The sequence below is a fragment of the Parus major genome, chromosome 7 (genome assembly GCF_001522545.3).
Source record: "Parus major isolate Abel chromosome 7, Parus_major1.1, whole genome shotgun sequence".
Classification (NCBI taxonomy): domain Eukaryota; kingdom Metazoa; phylum Chordata; class Aves; order Passeriformes; family Paridae; genus Parus; species Parus major.
The window spans coordinates 19,854,824-19,876,116 of NC_031776.1; the positions used below are offsets into that span (position 1 = coordinate 19,854,824).

Sequence of the window (21,293 nt, forward strand, 5' to 3'; positions counted from 1 at the left end):
ATCCTGTTTGTTCCCAACACACCTGAGTGGAATATCTGACATCGGGAACAGAAAGAGATTACATAGTGCTGTTTTATCTTTACTATAGGACTCAGTTTTCAGAAATAATATCAGAATGGGCTGACATTATTTTCCTACGCTACATTTGGTTTGGATAGGTTTATGGTGAACTCTGGGACAGTGCTACTTTAAAAGGGAGAAAAACCCCATTCCTCTAAACTTTCACACAGGACCAGTGAACTGTGTTGAAGCTGGAAGTAGAAGTATTGTAGTGTATGTGTAGTATTTTAAGTTGCAGATAACAAGATGTTCTGAAATCCTTTCACATCAACAGTGTTCCTCTAGTGTAGTAAAACTCCTGTTTTTGTATTATACAGTTGAAAATATGTAATCTATGGTTTCAAAATATAACTTCTGATCTCTGCTCCTTTTTGAAGTGTAGAGGTGTACTTTTGCCGTATGAAAAACATAAGGCAAATTAATTGTAGGGAGAAAAGGGATGTTTTCAGAGATGTAAAGAATGCAGAATATAGGAAAGACTTTCCTTAGCAGGAGAGGAGTTCAGAAGCCCACTGCTGGAATGTAATATTCAACTGAATCTCAAGTTAGACAGTCTTACTTGCTTTTACAGCACTGTGTTTCAGTATTGTGTATGCTTTTGATAGGAAATTATGTTAGAAAAAATCTACTAGAAGACAAATGCCAAAGAAAGATGGTTATAATTTCACATCACTCAAATTTCCATGTTATTCTTGAACTTTGGCGCTGTACTAGAGCTAAAAAAGGTAGTACTTCTGCAACTTCAAGGGCAGTTCCATCTGCTAGTGCAAAGTGTGGCTTGAAAAAGAAGATGTTCTGGACGCCTTCCTGCATTCTAAAATACATAGAAAACTCCATGGAGTTCTTAATTCTCAAAAGAGACTGCGCTGGTACATGGTAACTCCAGTGCTGTTGATTTTTAAAAAAATGTACATACCACAAACAAAAATCAGACACCCCCACAAACATTTTCCCTGGCCACTCACTCTCTCCCTTCCCCCCAGATATTGAAATATGGCTGAAAGCTATTGTTAGAGTGTTTCTCTGGATGCATCTAGGGAATCCAGACTTGTGCATTTGTTGAAAATAAACTTGACTGTGCATCTCTGACTCAATTATGTTTAACAGCTGTATTTTAAGGATGAACTACAAAAGCTAAAACTATTTTCTGCCCTTTTATACTCCTTTATCCTATGAAGGCAGACACAAACGTTTTTCAAATTTCTTTCCTTGCTTTGTAAGATTTCAAAGACATTTGTAACCTTTTGAACTGAATGTATCAGCTGTAAGATGGTTCCAACACATAGTAAGGTCAGAGTTAAATCTGGGTTGAGGCTGAAAATGACTGCTATAGAAGAAGAGGTAACAAAATGGCTTTAGAAAACAGTACTATATAAACAACAGAAGTGTTTCCTATATTTTATAGTGTAGCTGGTGTTCAAGTCATGTAGTAACTATTGAAGAAGACACCTTTGAGAAAGCATGCCAGAACAACAATGGCACTGTCTCTCCAGCTTTGTGTATTTCCACAGTACACTTTTTGACAAGTAATGTGTTTTCTTCAATCTGTAGGATTTCTTGGAAGATTTCAATATACAGTAATTAGTAAAATTGATTTTCCTAATATTCTGATATTCTCAAAATTGCTGAAGACCTTCATTCATCATGCAGTCTTATAATTGCTCCAGCTGCTTTCAGTGTAATTCTAGAAAAAGGTGAATGTTTCATTTTAAAAGTAAAATAATTTTCTAGATGTTTTGGTTGACAATTCAACATTACCGGCCAAGAAAAGAAACAATTTGAGATATCACCTATATATTTTTAGAGTACTTAACAATAATGGAGTTACTTTTATAATACTGTTTTAGATCTAGTTTTGTTAGAAAGAATTAGCAGACTCAACCTGCTTTATGTATATTCTTAAGCACTGGAAGAGTAGTTTGAACAAATAGTTTTCAAATGATGGATTAGTTTGGGATTGTTTTCTATTTGTTATTGTTGTATGTTTTATCCATGTAAATTTGAAAAGTCTTTTTCATCTCATAAGTTAAGTGAATTGTTATTGAAAGGAGAAGTGCTGTGAGCAAATGTGTGTGTCTGTGTAAACTCCAGGATGATGTGAATTAATAATTCATCCATCAATTACTGAACATTTTCTTTAAAATCTAACAGCTGTCTGAATACTCCTGAATTAGATATAATTGCATGAATCTTAGTGAGCTGAGCATAGTGTTCTACTTTTAATCAAGACAGACATTAATTACATCACTGGATTGTGCCTTCATTGCTGTGTGGAGGTATCTGCTGTGAAGGTTTAAAAAGGAAAAAAATCCAACAAAACTCCCACCTAAAGCAAAGCATGAGCCCACGGTCTCTACATTTCAGTTTTCACAAACATATGCCCTTCAGTGCAGAGCTCTCTTGTTGAACACTAAGGATGGTTGTGTCCTCACTGCACCTGGCCCACTGCTGCTGCTTTGTCAGCCAGCAAGCTCAGCCTTCCTCCCCACCTCCCAAGTTTTGCAGTAGCAGGGGTTCTATTTAAAAAAATCTGAATTTCAGCAATTCTTTCAGCTCTATAAATCAATATATTTCAGAACTGTGTCTTTCTGGTATGTGTTCTTTTTATTCTAACATATTGAATTCAAATGCAATTTTGAATGGTTTCCACAACGTCTAAGATCTTTGAAAGCAGCTGAAGTGTGCCTAAATTTGGATGATACCATGTCATCCCTACACCAAGTACCTTGGTGCTGGGAGTCCCAAACTTCCACTGCAATTCTCCTGAGGAGGGCAGGCTCTGAAAACTGAACAGTTATCCATAACTGCTCTCCTTTGTAAGGGAAGTACTGTCTTCATCCAGAAATTTTTCCTTTTCTACTGAGACATTTTTGTGCCGACTGTAATCAGTTTTCTGTTTGCTTCTGCATCTGAACACACATGTTCTAGGGCTCCTCTTTTGAGTAGAGGGTAGTGCCTTGGCCAGCCTCATCATCAGTATCTTTCAGTCACACTTTGATTTCAATCTGTATTCTTTCAGGTAGTCTGGGAAGGCTGGGAAGGCTCATAAATGCTCACAAAACCTGTGCAATAGTGCTGAGCAATGTCTTTCTATTTTTTATTTAGTTTAATTTTTTTTCTCACTGGGTGGCTAGAGAAGAGGCTTTTTGAAGCGTGTTCTATCATGGACTCCAATATGAAATCTTTCATGTGCATTAAATGCTTTCCATAGCTAAGGAGGCTGTTGAGGACTGTAGCAGGTACTTCTCATGTCAGAGATAGCAGTAATAAAGAGATGATAGAAAGGGAGGTAGAAACTCTCCAGCCTAGCTGGAAGACAAAAATGATCTACCTAAACTGAAAGGCAGCTTTTTCATGTCACCATTTAGGGATTTGATTACAGGGTTGTTTTTTGGAGGGCACTCAGTGTTTCAGTTCCTTCAAAAAAGTAAGTTTACTCAGTTATACGTTTTTTTGCTGGTTTTTTTTTTTTTTTTTTTCTATGACACCTTAAAAATAAAGAAATATCAGCACCTTTACCCATCCTTTGGGGTGATGCACAATGTCATATTTTTCTACCAAGAAGTAAGTCTTGAGGAAATGGTGTTTTCTTAAATGTCACAATGCCAAGCATTTAAGAGTTTTAAATGTCATCTCAGAGGAGCACTTTCTCTCTATAAAACTGAAAGGAAAAAAATGCTGTTTTTAACTATGAGCTTCAGTTCTTCAGAGTCTCTTTGCCCTTGCATCTGAAGAATGTGTTTTGGAGTACTACAACCTGTAGAAGGTTTTAAAATGCTTACTTTACTTTCACTATTTTTGGGTATTTTTTGGTTTTTGAATTTCTTTATGGTTTTATTTGCTTCATTTAATCTGGTTACAAAATGGGATTTTCATAAAACATCCTTAATCTCTGTCTTTTTGGACTCAAGTATTGGTTAAATTCAATGAAGAACGTGTTAAAATCAATGGAAGTTTAGCTTTGCTGCACTTTATCTGTAGATCATGAGAGTTATTTGTGTTCAGCTGGTCATGAGCTTCATATTTGCTTTTGCATTTTCTTTTACTTTTTTTGGTTATCTTGTAGGAAGAGCTATAGAAGACCATGAATTAGTGATGGAAGTTCAGTCAAATTGGGTAATGGAAGAGGAAACCAAACTGTATTTTAGAAAAAATTATGCAAAATATGAGTTTTTTAAAAATCCTCTGGTAAGTCCTAACATTATACATGTGAAGTGGTGTGATTACTGTTCCTAAAAAGTCTTTTTTCTTGCACATAGATAGTCAGAGTTGAAGTTTTTCAGTGTAACAGGAGTCAAAAGGAATAATCGAGAGGGAATATGTGAAATACAGGAATGTATTGTAGTGCATGTGCTCATTGGCTGGTCCTTTTCTTACAGTTGTAAAATATCTGTGTTCATTTTTTATTTTTGGGGATGATGGGTTTAAATGTATTGAAATTTGTACACAGGCATAAAACAAAATTAAATTTTTGCAACTCAGTGAATTTTTCATCAAGTGACAGCATATTATAAAATGAAGCAGTGTGAGGAGGGGCACCTGTAGCAAAGATGATTTTATTGTTTAAGTGAAAATTGAATGTTCTGCCCAGCACTGCCCAATTGCAGCTTCTCCTGGCTGTAGCTAAATGACAACTGACACAAAAGGCATGAGCAGCCATAACCTATTAGGGGTAAGTGAAAGTGAAGCCAAAGTTAGTGTACATAAGGAATGGAAAGAGAGGAGAGATGTCTTGTAACTCAGGGATGTTGCCAAAGGTTAATGCTGCTGATTCAGACCTTGGCTGATGGCAAAGGCCATGGAAGCAGTCCTGGCTCAGCAGAAGGAACTCACCATCTGGTTGCTCCATGGTGTATTTGGACAACTCCTAATGCTGTCTCTTATAAAGTCAGCTTGTTTCAGATGTAAAAGGGAGAAATAGCAGAACTGTGTGAGGGCTTAAAAGGTAAAAAGTGAAAGGGAACTCAGATTATCTATCTGTGAAAAGGATAAAAAGGTAAATATAAAAGTAACAGAAAATAGAAGAGTTTTGGGAATTTTTTTGTTTGATTGATCTGTGTGTCTCTGGACGAATGATAGATTTGTCCCAGATATAGAGATATCTATACCAGTGAAAAGTTTTTCAGCTTGAGGTGATCTACAGTTAGTAAAGAAGCTTTAAGAATCACAGAATAGGTCAGCCTCCCTGCTCTAGAGTCATCCCAGAACACATGGCACAGGACTGAATCCAGAGTGTTCCTGAATATCTCTATTGAGAGAGATTCCACAACCTTTCTTGGCAATCTGTTCCAATACGTGATCACCCACACAATAAAGAAGTTCTTCCTCATATTCAAGATGGACTTTCTATGCATCAGTTTCTTTCTGTTGCCTCCAAAAATAAAGTTTATGTACTGTTTAACCGGTGAGTGGCACCAGCTGTGGAGTGTGGCAGACCTGCAGCTACACCAGCTTCGGCAGCTATAGCTAAGCAGAGTTCTTCGGGGTGTTCTAGTCCCAGCTGTAGCAAGAATGCTTTATCATAATGAGTTAATATGAATTAACCCTACCAGCAGCTGAATTTCATGAAAAATGGAAATTTCTGGAAATTGGGTGGCCAAGGGAATATTAACTTCAAACTTGTCCAGGCTTTGAAAAAATGTTATTTGTGATGGTCAAACCCTTGTGTGGTTCATATCTGCATGTCTGTATTGATCTCCCCAACTGCAGGTCTGTCCCATAAATTATCCTTTGAGCTTTCCTTGATAATAAAATTGGCCTTTTGATTGTAGGCTTTTAACCCCACCATGTTGATATGGTCAGATTTTTTTTGTTAATTTGTAGAGTACATAAAATAGAAGATTTAAAAAAAACCTGAGACAACTTTTTCTGTGTTAGTGAAAGTTTTTCCAAAATATTCTAGTGTAATGAAAAAATAGATAACAATACACTTGTATAACGTACATGTTGGTATATAGCCTCCTTACTTTGTAGCATATTGAATCCTCAGGCAAATCTTGTATGTTAGCAGCATAGAAATTACTGCTAGAAAAACAACACTAAGGGCCAAACATTGCAATGTGATTTGCACTGGTGTCTGAAACCCTCTTCCAGAGACTATCAATATTTTCTCAAAATTCTATGTTTTTCAGCAAATAAAATATGGCATGTGCCAGATTTTGGGATGATATTAAGGTAAGCTTAAATTATTGGATCAGGGAATCTTCAGTGTCTTGCACTGCATTGGGAACTTAAGTTGCACATACAAAAGGGAAAGTTTTATATTTATTTCTACAGAACTTTGATACAAGTTCTTGTTGTTACAGAGCTTTTTTCCTGATCATATGATATCTTTTCCAAGTGAGACCAATGCAGCTCTAAGCCACTCTGGAATATTACAGGTATGTAATCCTTGAATGAAGATGAACCAGCACACCTCAGTATTTCCCATTATTTGTGTTGTGTGAGCATACTTCATTATTGCTGTTGGATCTGTTTCTAGGTTTTGAATAACTCAAGACATGGCTAATAACATTTTTCCTCAAGAGATATGAAACTATGTGTCCCTTCTAAGCAGCTATTTTATGTCCACACTTGTAAACTTAAGAATGAAGAAGCACCAAAACAGAGAAAAGAGTGAAAACATTAAATATCTTTATTGCATATTTCAGGTGAAAGACCCTTTTTCCTTTAATAGGTGTAGTGCTGAACAAACTTAGCAGCAGGCTGTGGTAGACTACCAAAGAATTGGTGATGTGACACAAATGGATGTAAAAAAGAGTTAAATGGTTAAACTTAATGGGGAGAAAATTTAGACTGACTAGTATGATTTGTTAGCTTGAAGGCTACTGTAGCCTTCAAAAAAAATTATGGTAGGTCACTCGGCGTTAGTCATCTTTTAAGCAGACACAAGATTCTAATTTACAGTGGGAATAATGAAATGAAAATACAGAATGACCATATCAGGGATCATCGTCTTACTTTCAAAGAGGGGAAAAATGAGTAATAAAGGTGGAAACATACACATTACTCTTGTTTGCTTGTCATTAGAAAAATTAAATAATAGAAGAAGAACTTCCACCGGTTTTAAGACAGCAACCCTATGCATGAGTTGGGGAGATAAAGAATGATTGAAAAAGCAACATAATAACACAGGATATTTAGAGCAGAAGCAAAAGGAAAATACAAATTACAATTTTTAAAAAATATATACGATAAAGTCTACCTTAGCATCCACCAGGAAATTAAAACCATTTTAAGTAAATAATTCTCAAAGCACTCTTTCTTATTAAATAGTTACAGCCTTATAAAAGTGGATGTTAATCAAGATGTTAAGATTATCCCAAATATAGTAAAAAATTTTGCAAATTAAATTTGACACGCTAGATTCTGCAAGTAAATTTTACGAACCTAAATAAAATTTTTATGATTTCAAAACTGCTGCAAATATAATGAAAATTGTTTCCCTTTTGCCACCTACATAACACAAATTTTGCAGTCTAGCATAAACATTTAATTTAGAAAATTCTGTCCCCTGTGTTTAAAGAACTTTATATTTTTTGCTCAAAAATGTAATTTAGTAGTTAAAAAAATAATGAAGACTTTTATAGTAGAACTGTTTGCCATATATTCTTGTGCAGAACTTCTTTAAGCCCATATTGTGAGATCTAGAGTATGTTCAAAGCTGGTATGTAAGATTAATAATCATTCTGAACAGCTGCCATTTTGGTAGCTTGAAAAACATGTTGCAGACTCTCCTCTGTTGCTATTCTGTGTTGCATTGTATGTTTAATTGTATTTCATCAAATGAAATTTAATAGGCACAAAGTAAAGAATACCTTGGTGGATTGTGTAGCCATTGTGCACATTTCAGCAGAAACTGTTGGGTAAATTGTTTACAGTGAGTCACTATTTCCTTGGAAACTTTCATTAAGACAAGTTAATGGGCTGCATTATTATTTGTGATGTGCTTGGTTAAGTATCAAAAGAGACATCAATTTGACAATTCAATGCTTACAAGTGATTAAAAAATCACTTCTGATACTTTTACATCCTTTTGTGGTTTGAGCTGTAAGCAAGTAAAATGTTTTCAAGATCTGTTTTTCTTAATTCTCATTGAAAGTGGAAGAGTATTTTGGCTGATGAGTTTGAATGAGAACATCTTTGTAGAACAGAACCACAAAAACAAAAGAGAAGTTCATCTGTCTCCTATCCATTTAGCATGTGATAAGTAAAAGTACTAGGTGTGGGATTTAGAGAATGTTGGCATGTATCAAAGACAGAGGTTTAATTGCTGCCATGAGGATCTTCAGCCTACAAAAGAGGTGTGTCACTGTATTGATCAGGGTATAGCTGTTCTGAGGCACAGCACTGTATGTACATGTCTAGTGGTAGGCAGTCTGGGTCATTTGGAACCTGCTTTAGGCTATTTTTGGAAATTGGATGTTTTAAAATATGTCAAAATTGAACATAGTATAAAGATTTTAAGGTCATTATTTGGAGCCAGGCTTTCATTTCTTTAATCTCTCTGCCATAGCAAGTCCCTCTTTCCCTAACCAGTTTCTCACCTGACTGCCATTCTGGCCTTCAGGCTGAAACAGACCTGCACTCAATTTCAGTCTCTTATCAAGCTCCTGAATGTTGTTTTAATCTCCCCATTGCCTTACTCTGTCTTCCACTCTAAGCTTTGTTGGCCTTCCAGTCTGAAACTCTCAGGTGGACTGAAGTCTATAGGAGACTTCAGTATTGACATTCACAATCAATTCTTCCCTAGAATTTCTTGGTGTCCCCAAAATTTCTCAGAAGGTTCAGGGTAAAAATCCAGCTCATTCCCAGTAGTGTTGGTCTGGATCATGGCTACCTGTCTTCACATATTTGAAGAAATCAGTCATCAAATTCAACATGATTCACAAAGTCTTAGTATACTGATGGCTTCTTTAACTCCCCAAGACACTGCATAAATACTCAAGAAGCATCCACCTTAGCAGATATTGTTGTTTCTGCTACTGCAGCTTTTCTTTCATTGAAAATGTTGAAGATGTAGACAAATAAGTTTTATAGTTAGAAGTGCAACTCTCCGTCTTTATCAAATTCAATGACATCAAGGATTTCTGCATTTTTCACTATTATTATATTCACCTGACACAGTGCAATGTTTCTCCTATTCTGTTGTTTTTTCACTTTCTGATTAATTTTTGTTTATTTGTTTAAGGTTGTTTTTCTTTGCAACAAAATATTTTTATTTGCTTTGATTCTTGTTCAGATTGGTTTCAAATTAGTTGGTTTACAGGTAATCAAATGGTAATCAAGTCCTTAGTGTTGTGTATACCAGTATCTGAAAGATGTGGTGGCATTTGACACCACTCTGCTTATCAGGGTATATATTTCACTGTGTGGGGAAAAGGGTGCAAGTTTATTTCTGCATATTGTGTGATCAGTATCCCTGTCTGCAGCATACTATCATTTAGCTCTCCCCTCTTCTTCCAGTATTAAGGATTTTACTTATTTTTAGCTGCATAAACAGGGCTCCATTCCCTCCTATAAAAAACTTGTATGTACCTCCATTAAAAAAAAACAACCAACAAAACATGAGAGCCCCCAATCTGAAACAAAAACCAACCTGAAACAAAAAACATCACAAGGAAATTTTCTTTTCTACTATCATTCATTTTTGGCATTTATTACAGACATTCAGTTCTCACTCTGAAATATTTTTACTGCTCATCTTTCTGACAGTTAATGGTTTTGACTACAGCTTGTTCATGTTCTATTTTCTCACACAGTCCTCAGCTGTCTTAGAAAGGAAAAGATGGATTTAAGATTGCCTTTTCCCTAGCATTGCTGCTACTTTGTTTTAATTGATAGCATGGGTACAACAGTGACTGTCGAAGCTTAGCATTGTATTCTCCTCCACTTTGGTCTGCTGAGTAAGAGAAGTGTTTTCCATGACAGCATTTCTGGTTTTAAGCTCTTATGGCATAAATCCTGGGGAAGACACTTGTGCAGGCAGGAAGCCAACCACTCCTTTTAGTTTCAGCAGAGACATTAAAGCCTAAAAAGCTGCTCTTTTGTTTTTGCATACATTGACTAATTTAGATTTTACTAAAGCTTTCATTTGACTTTGTTAATGGATTTTGTACTTTTTTAGTTCAGCCTGTATATTTCCCACCAGTGAACCTGTTAGTACGTGGCAAAAGGGAAGATTAACAGCCAGAACATTTACCAAGCCCTGCCTGTCTGCTTCAGTGTGGCTAAAATAGCTTAAACTGCATTTGCACACAGCTGTGTGCCAGCAGCACGTGTAGATAGATGTATCTAAGCTTACTGTAATTGAACTGTTCAGGTGAATAACAGTGAAGCTGCTCATAATGCAGTCCTGGTGGTGGGCTGGGGCACACCCCTGGCTGGTGGAGCCCTGCTCATGTTACTGCATTCACACCACCTCAGGTTGGTCTGCACCTGGTACAGTCATGCATCTCACTGCAAGGCAGGAAAACAATAAAAGTCAAAGAAACGTTGTATATTTTGGTTGAACTGTATTATTTAGTGGCCAGAGAACTTGGTGTGCTTCCAAAATCAGGTTCACTTTTTAATTCTGCTGGAGTCCTGTACTGGCCAGTCCATATCTCACTTTGTAATCGGTTGTTTCACTCCTCAAATAAGATTTTCTGGAAATAGAAGTGGATAGAAGGAAAATTCAGCAATGAAAACTGCAGATACCGAGCAGAAAATCCTTTGTGCCATACCTCTCTATAAGCCTTGACAGAATTTATGATACCAGAGAGCAGTCCTGGGGCAAGGTTCCTTGAAGAACTCAGTAATAGTTTCTGTGGCATATACAGAAATAGAACAGTTCTGGGTTAATATGTTTAGAGGCATAGTTCTGAGTAGTGTTATTGGAAGAAGAGTGATAAAAACGAATGCATTACATGGAGTTAGGGTAAAGTTAACATGGTTGCTCATTTTCAGTGGGTACTTTTGCAGACTGAGTAGACCTGTCTAAGCCTCAGCAAGATAAGAGCTGTGTTGCACTCTGACAATGTCTGATGAAATGGCTGAAGAGAAGTCACTGAATACCCTGAGTGGAAGCAGGAGCTGTCTTGGGGATTGGCTGTCTCTCTGATTTTGGTTCAACTAAAGCACCTCCTTAAGCACCTTTCAGGTGCAGAGAACTTTATTCCCTCCTTTTGAAAATGCTAATATCTGCCTGACCTGCATGGGTTTGTAATTCAGAGTTTATGGTTTGCTGAATTAATTTTAACTCAGGTCATGTAATTTCTCTGGTTTGTAATGTGGTGGGTGAGGGGAGGGACGTAACTTTTTTCTTCTGTTGTTAGCACTGATTAGCAGTTTTATATAAATAGGGTCTGAGGCATGGGATCAGTACTTCTTACACGGGTTTAGTTGCAGAAGTTCACATATTGCAGAAGTAATGCTCTCATTTCAAACCATATGGTTCCATATAAATATGTAACTTGCTTAGCCTACCTTGGAGTTGTGTAACATTCTTACATGCCTTAAATCAGAGAGGTACTGTTAATAGGATTAGATGCAGTCATAACTGAATTACTGTGGTGTGATAGTGTCTTTAGGAGTTATTCCCCTTAGCCCTGAGTATGGTAATGAAACACAAAGCTGGTTTCAGAGGAAAAGAAAAATGCATGTCTGATACTTTCTTTCAGATGTTTCTTAGCTCCAGCACATATCCTGAGATTCATGGTTATTTGTATGCAAAGGAGCAGGGGAAAAAATCATGGAAAAAATTGTACTTTCTTTTGAGAAGATCTGGCCTTTATTTTTCCACTAAAGGTACATCTAAGGTAAGGGAGGAAAAGAGAGAGAGCAAGATCTTTGAAGTCAGAGCAAATATGTATGTATTTATCATTTTGTTGTAATAATAACAACCCAAATTTATAACAAATAATTAAACTTATAGTGATAAAAAATAAAAAAAATAAATCTAGTTATTATAGATAAAATCTAGAGAGATATGGAGATAAAAAACTGGGAAGGTGTCTTAGAAATTGTAGTTTCTTTTTGCCTGGTAAGTTTGCTTTATTCTGGTTGATATTTCTCATAACAGAGTACCCTGTTAAAATGAATTTTCAAATACTAATTAAATTTCTGAAGTATGAGTAGATTTTCTGAAAAGTAGATATAGTAATTAATTATATAAAATAAGAATTTTTATAGGACAACTTTGGGAATTCTCAAAATTTGTCACTGGACAGTTTTTCATTTTGCTAATTCAAATTTTTGATGGTGGTATGTTTAGCCTTATCATATTAAACACTGGAGTTGAGAAACCTTTTATATAAACTATTCAAACCAATGTTTATTCATGCTTTGGATTCTCTGTAATTACCTGCCAAAGTTTTCATTGAGCAGGTTTGTATCCTTAGGCAAATTTCTTTTGTCTCCTGGCTTCCTTGACATATATACCTTATTATGTCAGTACTAAGGTTATTATTAGTGGGTAGAGATAATGGTTAGAAATAGTACTGTGCAATAATTCTAACAGTGTGTTGTTTTTCAGTTTATGAAAGTTTATTTTGTTTTGATGTTTGAAATGCATCCTGATCTCAAAACTTGCCTCCTACTCTAAGTTTATTAATGCTTGAATTTAGTGGAAGTTTTCTCAGAAATTATATAACTTGTAGTCTGAGGCTTTTTTGCCCTCTGGAAGAATAAACTCTTTAACTGGTTTGATTTTTTTTTTCCCCTTTGCATTATGAAATGAATATTGAGTTGCTTCTTTTTAGATGTCATGATGTCATGGTTAAAACTGCAATTTGTAAGACTGTATTTTGGAACAGGATAACTACTGTACTCTTCCAAGTTTCTTATCTGGAGAGGCTGGCTAAAAGTAGTCTAACTGTATTACATTACTTTTCTTTTTAGGAGCCAAGGCATCTGCAGTTTTTCTGTGAATTCAGCAATAGTGATATGTACATGTCTTTAACAGGCAAAAAGATTTCTGGAGCACCAACAAACTATGGATTCTGCTTTAAGGTACAAACTTACTATTCTGATACATATTAAAGCAAGCCACAGTTTTTAGGTAAGCTTAAGTTTCTTTAAGGCTTTGAAAGCAATATTCAGCTGTCTGTTATAAAATAGGAGAATTAGTGGCTTTTATTTCAACAGGTATTATCTTCAAGATATGCTTTAATGCTAAAAAATGTGCTGTGGCCTTCTAGCCTAACAAATCAGGAGGAACCAGAGACCTGAAACAGCTCTGTGCAGATGATGAACAAAGTAGGACCTGTTGGATGACAGCAATTAGGTTACTCAAGGTAATTTTTTTGTTTGGAGTTAGCTTCTTGCATATGTGTGCTATGTGATATTTTGATGCTGTGAGTAGAGAGGTAACATCATTTTAGATTCCCATGCAACAGCAGTATCAATTTTGTATGAAAACAGGTCTTTTTTTTTGTCCCAACAAGAAGAGACAGACCAAATCCTGGAATCATTGTAAGGGATGGAATGATGCCTCAGTTCTGAAAATATTTAGCATTAAACATATGCTTCTGTGTAACCATGTTGAATTCAGTGAGATTGCTGAGTAATGTTGAACACAAGAAGGCAACTTTAATGTTTTTAAAATGTGACTGTTTGTGACAAAACAGGAACAGGCCACTTGGTATATTAAATGGGTAGTATTTAATGCAAAGTGTAGATTTAGAAAGGCAGCAGCAGCAATGTTGATGTAAATTTCCTTAGCCTAACATCTTTTGTCCCTGGTTTTAAATGTAAAGAAAAGCGTGTGCTATCTTTTTCATCTGAAGGAAAAACCTTGTTTAGCTTAGGTTTATAATTTAAAATGCTAACCATGTTATTTTCTGGTTTTAGTATGGGATGCAGCTGTATCAGAATTACATGCAACCATATCAAGGTAGAAGTGGCTGCAGCCCTTTGAATATAACACCTATGGTATGTCCCACAGTAGCTCCATGAATAAATACATGTTTCTGCCTTTGTGCTCTTTTCAACTAACTTGTGTCAGTTACACTACTGACCTGCTCCTTTGAAACCTTGCATGTGCAAACGCTTGCCGAAATATTTAGGGCTGCCAGGGTTGACTAGAGAGCTAATTAATTAATTTCCTTCGAACAAATGAGTTTAAAGGCTTTTTCCCTTTGTAAAATCTCCAGTATTTTGGGAGTTCATTGGCTTGGTACTGTTGAATGAACAGAAGATTTTGAACAAAACAGCAGAACCATAAATGCATTAAAAGAGAAGCAAAGTGTTTAAGGTTACACAGGCTGATGAATAAGAAGGTTGTAACAAATCCTTTTTGATATACTTTCTCTTTTAATTCTAAAAAAAATACATAAATTATTATGTACTTGAGATGAATTTCAGCTGGTGTAATACTGACTGGACTTCAGAAAAAAATCATGATTTAGCAGATGGTCTACCCTGTTTTGGAGAAAATAGCAGCCTATACTATATATTGTGTCCATCTTCTCAGTCAGATAGTTGGAATTGGGTGAGGTTGTCCATTTCTTAGTATCTTATGTTATCCCAGCTCTTCATGAGTCATTTGATTTCAGATTTTTTCATGGATGATTTATATCCCTTTTGTGGTTTGTGTTGGCTAAATTGGACAAAAATTATTTGTTGCCAAGATATGTGACAATGAGTTTATGGTGATTTTTTTTTAGCTTTGCCTTTATTATAGTTCTTGCTGATAAAATGCCTAAGAAATGCATTTGCTATCACAGGTATTCACAAAAGTAGTTTTCAGTGATCTTGCTAATAAGCATGGCTTATTAAGCATGTGCTTAATATGCTGCCTGTGTCTTACTTTGTGTTATGTGAAGCTACTGCAATAGCCAGTTGCTGCTCTTACAATGGATTAGGGAACCACAACTGATTCTTTCCTCTTTCACTGTTGTGTGCATTTTAGCTCCCATGGCTTCTAAAAGGCAGAATCCATACCCACGCTAACAATGGCACTGTTTTTCTACTCATGTATAATTCATGAATTATAAACAGCAAATTGAATAATCTGGGGATTAAGTACACACACTAATGCATATACTTCATAAGGAAGCCACTTCCACATTTCATATTCCTTAATTTCTCAACCATGTCAGCTAAAAAGGGTTCCCTCCACTCTGCTAGAGGCAAATATTTTGTCTTAATTTGCCCTTGTTTTTTCACATCTGCAAAGTTCTTTACAGGTTACAGTTACTCAGATAGATCTTAGTCTACAGAGTCAAGAATTACAGTGAACTACAGAATTGTTCTCTTCCATTTCTAGTTATAGTCATGCTTGTAACCAAGCAAAAAAAAAAAATAAAAATACCAGAGCTCCTCTGGTTTTGGACTGGGAATCTACAGAAATCTGGGCCTCTTATGTCCAGATGTTGCTTTAACTTACTGAATGCTAGAATGCTCTTTTATTTATTAGATATTCCAGTGCCTGCCAACATTTGAGCCATCATGGTTCTAATAAAACCTGATTTTCTAAACCTTGGTTTCTGAGAAACATTTTGGTGATTTTTTAGGATTATTTTGTCAAACCTCAATGTTCTTTTTCAGTTTTTAAAAATTTGATCTTCACTGAGAGGAAAAAAACACAAGCATTTTTTTTGTAACAGATGCTGCAGTTTTTGAGTCTGTGATTAGAGTTAGAAGAGATGTATTAAAATAGAAGTTGTATGCTATAGAAATTGCTCTTTTCAATGCTTAAATATGGTAAACTGAATGGAAATTTATATAGCAAACATATAAATCCAATATATTTCTAATGAAACATTTTGAATATTTTTTAATTTGATCATTATATATAATAGTTTTGTATGTTACCTTTTTTTTCCTTTTACTTGGACATCTTAGTAACAGTTTCCTGACTTGTTTGACATGGAAAGGGCTCGTTATAGTTAAAAATATAAATACAGTTTATGGTAAAGTGATATATTTGTCATCCATTGCAGTAATGCAAAAAGATGGTCTGTCCTGCCAGACTATAAAATTGAGCTTTGCAGCAGCATACTGGAATTACAAATGCTCCCCAGGGTAAAATGAGTTTGGCTCTGATGGGAAACACTGCCAATACTTGAAATATCACTTACAAAACATAATGTTTTCTCAGAAGCTCACTTTTAAATGATGAATCTTGTAAAAAGTGAGCAAACTAAACTTATTTTCTTTGTTGCAGAGAAGCATTTCAGAAAATTCTTTAGTAGCAATGGATTTCTCAGGACACAGAAGCAGAATTATAGAAAATCCAACAGAGGCCCTTTCAGTTGCAGTTGAAGAAGGATTAGCATGGCGGGTATAAAAACCTTTGATTTATCAGAATAGTTTTTTCTGGTTTGGTGTTTTGGTTTGGTGTTTTGTTTGTTTGGTTTTTTTTTTTAAAAAAAGAGCTTTGTAGTCATGTTTTTGCTTCTCTCCCATACAGAGGAGAGGGTGTCTCCGACTCAACTCTCATGGTAGTCCTATTGCCATGTCTAACATGGGTATGTGTGAATTAATTCCTTGCCAGAGAAATGAAAAAAATGCAATAACTGATTCTTTCAATAAAGGGAAAATGTTTTCTCACTGATCTTTTTTTCTACAGCTATACACAGATCTCAGTCATGGTTCCATCATAAAATCTCTAGAGAAGAGGCTCAGAGACTCATTTTGCAGCATGGACTTGTAGATGGGTAAGTTAATTCTTCACATAGCTTCTCTGAGACATGCTTCTAGCCAACAACTCCTATTTTCATATACCTCTTACTGGGAGGAGGTGGAGAAAAAAGTTTGCACTTAGCTAATGGGAATAAAAATTCTTTTCCATAAGGCTATCTGGGGATCAGTTGGTTCCTATTTTATATCATTTGGAAACAATGAAGTGGTGATCTAAAACTTCGATTCTGTCACTGACCGATTACTTATGTCCATTCAGAGCCAAGCACTAGAGCTGTGTCTTTGCACAGGATTTTCTGGGAGCTGTCAACCTTGGCAGGCACCACTGTGATTTGTATCTCTATTAGTGATGAAAGAGTGAAAGAAGGCCTGAAAACATTATTCGTGAGATGAACCGTACTGGGACAGACATTGAAAAAAGTATGCTTTTTTCTCATGAATTGGCTAAAAATTGTGTCATCTTTTAATAGTAAACAATAAATGTTAGGATGAGACTTTAATTTTTTAAATATTTCATTTAAATATTAATTTAAAAAATGACAAAACAAGTAGGTGTTTTACATTCAAATCCTCCTGCTTTTCATTCCTGCACTTAGTCCTGTATGAAATGTAAACTCAGGCCTCCTTCATTCAATGCATATTTCCATGAAAGTATCAGTTTCTTTGAGTCTGCTTCCAGTTAGGTACCTGAAACATCAGATTGCTGATTAAATTCCTTCAGTTTTAGATTAAGTCTGTCGTAGTACTATTTTCTACATCTACAGAAACGGCTCCAGGAAAAAAATTTTAAGGGAAGGAAAGGGAGACAAATCAGGTCATAATCAACACAGGGATGATTATTTGGACTTCCACTTTCATATTTTTAATTTTTAATTTTTTGAATACAGTAGTATTTGGGTAACCCAATAACAGATTTAGGGACAGCAACAACTCAAGGCATGCTATGATGAAAGAAGGTTTTTGGATCTGGTGTTAAACCAACTTTTTAAAATAAGTTCACATGGTGATATTGTAGATTTTGTATTTTATCCCCTAAAGTATGTTTGAAGACTTCAGTGCTAAGTGGTTGGCAGGATTGCAAACTGATCAGCATCTGATGGATGAAAGGGATAAGAGCATTACCAAAAGCCCGACGGAAAGGTCTAACTTGTTGTTCAGAGAAGTTCATGAGGGAGAAGTTGACCAGAGTCATCCAGCATGTCTAAAAAGCTCCTTCCAGCCAACATTTGAGATTCTGTGAACTACAACCCATTCTTCTTAACAAAGTTTTTAAAAGCTCTTTGGCAATTTAAGTAGATCTGTTGTGATTATGTTAGAAAATAATAAAGATCTTTTTATCTGAAGGAGAAGACATATTACTTATATTTGTGATAAGGAAAGAAATAAGAAAATGTTCTTTGAAAGAACTGTTGAATAGGAACTTAAATCCCAATCAAAGTGATTACATTGTGTATCATTTAATGTGGATCCTAGTAATAGGGTATAGAGACCCCATTTTAGATACCTGCAAAGTGGCACACCCCTACAGTGTCATTTTTCTGAATAAAATGAAGTGGCAGTCATTAATGACAAATGCACCCACCACGAAGTGAGTGCGCGGGGTGTGTGGTAAGCGCTGTGAGCAGTTTGGTGTCCCGGGGAGGTGAGAGCCCACTAGGTGGTGGGAGCGAGCCGCTGTGAGCGGAGCCCGCGCTGCCGCCGCTCCCTGCCCGTGCCGAGCGCTGAGCCGGCTGCAGCCCTCGGGAGAGCTGCGCTGGTGCAGGGCTCCGAACTAGACTGCGCAGGGATTTTGACAGCAATGCTAATGATTATGGGCTCCACATGTCTTCATTCCAGGTATTTTCTTAATGTGTAAAAATGGAACTCTTAAAAACTTTGAGAGTGAAGTGAGTTCTTTGAATCCATGCCGGAAGTCAGTGAAAATCCGCTGCAAACCTTTGGCTGTTGTTTTTTTTTTTTTAACTTGAAATTCTTTTCCTGGAGTAGCTGGGCTCTCATTTCTGGTGTGTGGTGGGGCAAACAGTTATGATTAGGTGATCACTAATGCTCGTTTGCTTATAACCTGCAAGTCCATTTTGCCCGTTTCATTTCTGTCCTGAGAGAGAAGCGTGCTTGCCAGTGTCTGTCCCTCCATTTCCCTTCTTTGGGACATTGGTCAGCTATATCTGTTCCAGAGCTGCACAGTACAAGCAGTTCAGACTCTTTCCACTCCAAAACTATCCATCAGGTTCTTCCCTGTCCTCAAACTGTTCTCTGCAAATATTCCAAACCAGGCGATTCAATGCAAACTGTCTCATGCTGGTAATCATCCTGTGCCTGTACCAAGTTATTCTACCAGGACTATGGCAAAGTTACGTTTGTCCTTGTTCTGGTTGGAATAAGCTGTCAGTGAATTAGTTGCAGTGGCACTGTTGGCCATTCAGAGTGTTATGATTTGAATAATGATTCCATAAAACAAGCTGAGTGTAGCTCTGTCTTATTGGGAATTTTGCTGTTGTGCAGAATGAGAGTGCATTTATGAGGATTGGCCAGATGTGAAAAATATTCTTGTTTTGTGTGGCTTGCATTTCCTTTTCTATAAAATTCCTGTTTATCTACCTTTTGAATTTTCCTTATAATGCTTGTGATTTTAGAAAATTCAAGTTTTCTCTAGTCAGAGTCCAAAGAAAAATTTTGTTCAAAGCACAAACTTTGAGGGTGCTTTTCTGTCTGAAGAAATGTATTGTAATTCTATGCAGTGTAAAAACTAACGCCTACAGTGTCATTTATTCTGAGAATGCATGTTTTTCACATAATAGACAAGGTGAAGAAGAATTTAAGAGAAAGTATTCCCAGTGACACATTTGCAGAGAAATGCTGATTAAAAGCCTAACTTACATAATTGATATTATTTATGCTTTTCACTAATACTTGCTGTAATGAATTTAGAACAGTTTTAACTGGATGTTTATTAAAGGATTTCAAATTATCTTACTTGGAAATTTTTTGATCTCTTCTAGGGTATTCCTGGTACGTGATAGCCAAAGTAACCCCAAAACATTTGTATTGTCACTGAGTCATGGATTAAAAATAAAACATTTTCAAATTGTACCGGTAAGTAAGTTTTTTCAGTTTATTTATGTAGTTGTAAAACCAAACAATTGAATAACTATGACAGACTATTGAAGAATTTTTTTCTTCTTTTGTTGTTTTATGGAAGATGTAAACATACCTGTATCATTAAATATAATTAGTATGCTTTAGTAGAGTTGAACATTTTTGAGCTTTGCTATTTTATGTGTTCTAAAGTTTGACTAGTAGTATGAAATCCTGAAAAGTTTCTTGAAAAATTAAGCAAATCTATTTCAACTGGAATAGAAGCAGCCCTGATGGCATGAAAATCATGTATTAATAGAGTTTGTGCTTCCTTTTACTTTTCAGTATGTACACAATTTCTTAGTCATCTGTTTTGGACTGCCTCCGTTGTGCGTCCGTATCTCAGTCTTCTGTTCAGGATAGTTTCAATATTTGTAGTCAAACATATTTTGTTGACCTCTCTTATTGTTACTGTGGTATATTCATGTACAGGTCTTCTTCAGGGGAACTACAACAAAAAAAAAAAAAAAAAAAAGATTTTTTAGTCCAGCTGCTTTATAGGTAAGCTGAAAGTTATTAGCTGAAATCATATTTCTATTAGTTTCCATTGAACATACTGTCCAGTTATCCTGCCAGAATGGTTAGCCATCCTCATTGCTTCCACTCTTTCACAAGGTGGTTTATGTGGGTTTCTTTACATGCTGCTTCTCTTGAGATGAGAAATACTTGAGCATTTTGTGTTTTGGCTACAGATACTTGACATAACTGAGCACACCCAGAGCTTTTTTATCTCTCCTTACAATAACCTTTCTTCCAGACCACGTAATACTTTAGCCTCCATGTTTCTTCCTGCTGAAGTTTCCAGCAGATTCTGCTCTTTCTCAGTAGAAATTAGTTAAGTGGCACTATTTTTTATTATTTTTTTCTTTGATCATCGATTCTATCTGATCATTCACCAAATTTCTGTATGCCTTACCTAGGGCTTTAGCTGATATCCTCCACAAAAAAGTTCATGTAGAATAAAACTGAAGCATTATTTGAGAGGAGGGAAGAAGTCGATCAGATTAGCTGTAAAACTTGTCTAGGATTTTATTGTGTTTAGGTACAGAATATGGAGGATTCCTTCATCCAAAAATGATAGTTACTCAACATATCCCATGGGATCATCAATGTATAATACTTGATAAGAATCCTTGGTGTAAGATCTCTGTGCATTCTTTGACTGTAGTCACTTTCAGTATTTACTTTGGTATAACTGTTGTGTGGTTTAGAAAACCTTCTGAACTCCATACAAAGAGTGTATGATTCTACTTCATTGGGATGTCCTTTAACTCTCAAATTTCAGAGACCACTTTTTGCTATCAGGGAACAGACCCTCCCTTCTCTAAGCACAGGTGTTGCAGTATCTTTAGTTTCCTCTGAGATGGATGATTCTCTTCTTCCCTTCAGAAGACCGTGCTAAAACCTTGTTCTCCTGTTGTGGGATCTTTGCAGGAGCTAGGAATTCTTAGTTTTAATATAAATGTCTACAAACT

General features: G+C 35.9%; 1 protein-coding gene across 8 annotated transcripts in view; it reads left to right on the plus strand.

Annotated features, from left to right (window-relative positions):
* GRB14 (growth factor receptor bound protein 14) overlaps positions 1-21,293 on the plus strand; it is a 42,941-nt gene that overhangs the window by 18,532 nt on the left and 3,116 nt on the right. For 3 of the 8 annotated variants that reach the window (XR_001522861.3, XR_001522862.3, XM_015635128.3), the window contains exons 3-13: positions 4,127-4,248; positions 6,366-6,440; positions 11,721-11,858; positions 12,940-13,050; positions 13,239-13,334; positions 13,891-13,971; positions 16,208-16,324; positions 16,454-16,511; positions 16,613-16,700; positions 19,683-19,776; positions 20,251-20,319. Coding sequence is in view for 5 of the 8 variants with exons in the window: in XM_015635128.3 (XP_015490614.1) it covers positions 4,127-4,248; positions 6,366-6,440; positions 11,721-11,858; positions 12,940-13,050; positions 13,239-13,334; positions 13,891-13,971; positions 16,208-16,324; positions 16,454-16,511; positions 16,613-16,700; positions 19,683-19,776; positions 20,251-20,319 (1,049 nt within the window). In the remaining 3 variants the exon portion in view is untranslated. The remainder of the gene's footprint in view (positions 1-4,126; positions 4,249-6,365; positions 6,441-11,720; positions 11,859-12,939; positions 13,051-13,238; positions 13,335-13,890; positions 13,972-16,207; positions 16,325-16,453; positions 16,512-16,612; positions 16,701-19,682; positions 19,777-20,250; positions 20,320-21,293) is intronic. The other 5 variants (XR_001522863.2, XM_015635126.3, XM_015635129.3 and 2 more) reach the window with 4 other exon arrangements.